The sequence below is a fragment of the Protomyctophum bolini genome (assembly GCF_963924005.1).
Source record: "Protomyctophum bolini genome assembly, chromosome: 13".
NCBI classification, from domain to species: domain Eukaryota; kingdom Metazoa; phylum Chordata; class Actinopteri; order Myctophiformes; family Myctophidae; genus Protomyctophum; species Protomyctophum bolini.
The window spans coordinates 19,852,096-19,854,330 of NC_137874.1; the positions used below are offsets into that span (position 1 = coordinate 19,852,096).

The window sequence follows — 2,235 nt, forward strand, 5'->3', positions numbered from 1 at the left end:
TAACAAGATAGCTAATCGACTTAACCCTCCTTCTCAGGGCCTCTTCTATGGGTTTGAGGAAAATGCCTCTGATGATATACCGCTGATAAAGCCACACTCAGACGCACTCTCAGACATCTGGATTGTTAATTCCTTCATGATCTCCTATAAACCAAACAACATGCACAAAGAACAAATATGCACGAGACAACATATACTGTACAACCGCTGCCTCCTTTTTTACGCTCTCCATTGGTGCATGGGTGCCGTAGGCATGGTAATGAGGTGTGATGGTGAATGGTTAGAGGTACAGTCCGTAGGCATGGTAATGAGGTGTGATGGTGAATGGTTAGAGGTACAGTCCCTCTGGTGTGCCCTCTTGTTTCTTGTACAGAACATTCTCTTTTGATTTCTTGAAATCCTCGTTGGTGATCTTCATCCGGCGTTCTCGCAGAGCCATTAGGCCTGCCTCTGTGCAGATGGCCTTAATATCGGCTCCTGATAGGTCGTCCTTGGCCAGGATGAGCTCGTCGAGGATAACGTCGTCAGCCAGAGTCATGCGGCTGGTGTGGATCTGGAAGATCCTCCTTTTGGTCTTCTCGTCCGGCAGGGGGAACTCGATCTTGCGGTCGATTCTTCCTGGTCTGATGAGGGCAGGGTCCAGGGTCTCTATCCGGTTGGTGGCCATGATGACCTTGACGTCCCCCCGCGAGTCAAAGCCATCCAGCTGGTTGAGCAGCTCCAGCATGGTCCTCTGGATCTCCTTCTCGCCACCAGAGTTGGAGTCGTACCTTTTAGTCCCGATGGCGTCGATCTCGTCAATGAAAACGATGGAAGGGGCGTGTTCCTCTGCTACCCTGAAGAGCTCTCGCACCAGCTTGGGCCCGTCTCCGAGGTATTTCTGGATGAGTTCCGATCCCACCACCCGCAGGAAGGTTGCTGACGTCTGGTTTGCCACCGCCTTGGCTATCAGGGTCTTACCTGTGCCGGGTGGACCATACAGGATCACTCCTTTTGGTGGCTTAATGCCCATCTCCTCGTAATACTCCGGATGTGTGAGGGGCAGCTCCACCGACTCCTTAATCTCCTGGATCTGATTATCCAGTCCTCCGATGTCGGCGTAGGTTTCTTGTGGGGCCTTCTCCACTTTCATGACTGTCACCAGGGGGTCTGTGTCGTCCATTAGCACTCCAATCACAGCGTGCACATTGTGCTTGAGCAGGACAGAGCAGCCGGGCTCCAGCAGGTCCTTATCCACGAAGGACAGGATGCTGACATAGTGCTGCGAGCCCACCGAGGTGGAGACTATGGCGTGGTTGTCGTCAATGATTTCCTCCAGGGTCCCCACCGACATGGGGGTTCCCCGAAGGTCATCCACCTTGGACCTCTCCTCCTCCTGTTTCTCCTCCAGGGGTCTCATTTGCTCCTGGTTCCTGATGAACTCTTCCTCCATTAGCAGGTAGTCCTTGGTGCGCTCCAGCTTCAGGAGCTTCAGGCGGCACTGCGTGTGAGGGGTCACTAAGGGGAGCTTCCTCGCAGCGTCCGGACCCTTGGTCCTCTTCTTCTTCTTGCCCACTCTGGTGGGGATTGGAGGTTCATACTTCTTTTTCTTGTCTTTGTCATCCTTCTTGCCACCTCCTTGACCATGGCTTCCACTCTGACCTTGACCCATTCTTACTCGATGTCTCTAGCCTACTCCTTGTCTCCACTCTTCTGTCTCTGTGACTCTAGTCTTATATATATATATTTTTTTGTTGAATGATTATGTCACTATGAGTTCAACATCACTTTTGTTGCAGTCCATAGCAATAGTTATAATCTTTATCTCCACCAGGCTGTGGTCCCAAATATGCCCACATATGGAGATGACTGTGTCACAACAGGTGACATGTGACACGATGTCACCGGTTCTTAAATCCATCAGTGACAACTGTTTTTTTTTATAATGTCAGATCCAGCGTCCCTCCCTTTATTTCTTACTTTTGGTACTTTAAGTACATTTTGATACTATTTTTGTACTTTCACTGAAGTACATTTTGAATTCCAAACTTTTACTTACTTGTAACAGAGTATAGTTATACATTGCAGTATTGATACTTTAACTTAAGTAAAACAATAATTGAGTACTTTTTCCCACCACTGAGCATCACCAAGGAGATTACACACAGACGCTAGATGAGATGGCTATAGGACATCTGAGGATGGAGCAGGACCGCATAGCCATAGCCGTCATCAAAAATGTGATGAGGTCAGCAC

At 49.4% G+C, this 2,235-nt stretch overlaps 1 protein-coding gene across 1 annotated transcript; it reads right to left on the bottom strand.

Moving 5' to 3' along the window:
* Positions 1 to 328: 328 nt before the first annotated feature.
* On the bottom strand, positions 329 to 1,651 carry LOC308327743 (26S proteasome regulatory subunit 4-like; the record flags this gene model as incomplete). The annotated part of the gene is made up of 1 exon (XM_080781278.1): positions 329 to 1,651. One exon carries the CDS (start codon positions 1,649 to 1,651, stop codon positions 329 to 331), a length of 1,323 nt encoding a protein of 440 aa, XP_080637404.1.
* Between the last annotated feature and the right edge of the window lie 584 nt (positions 1,652 to 2,235).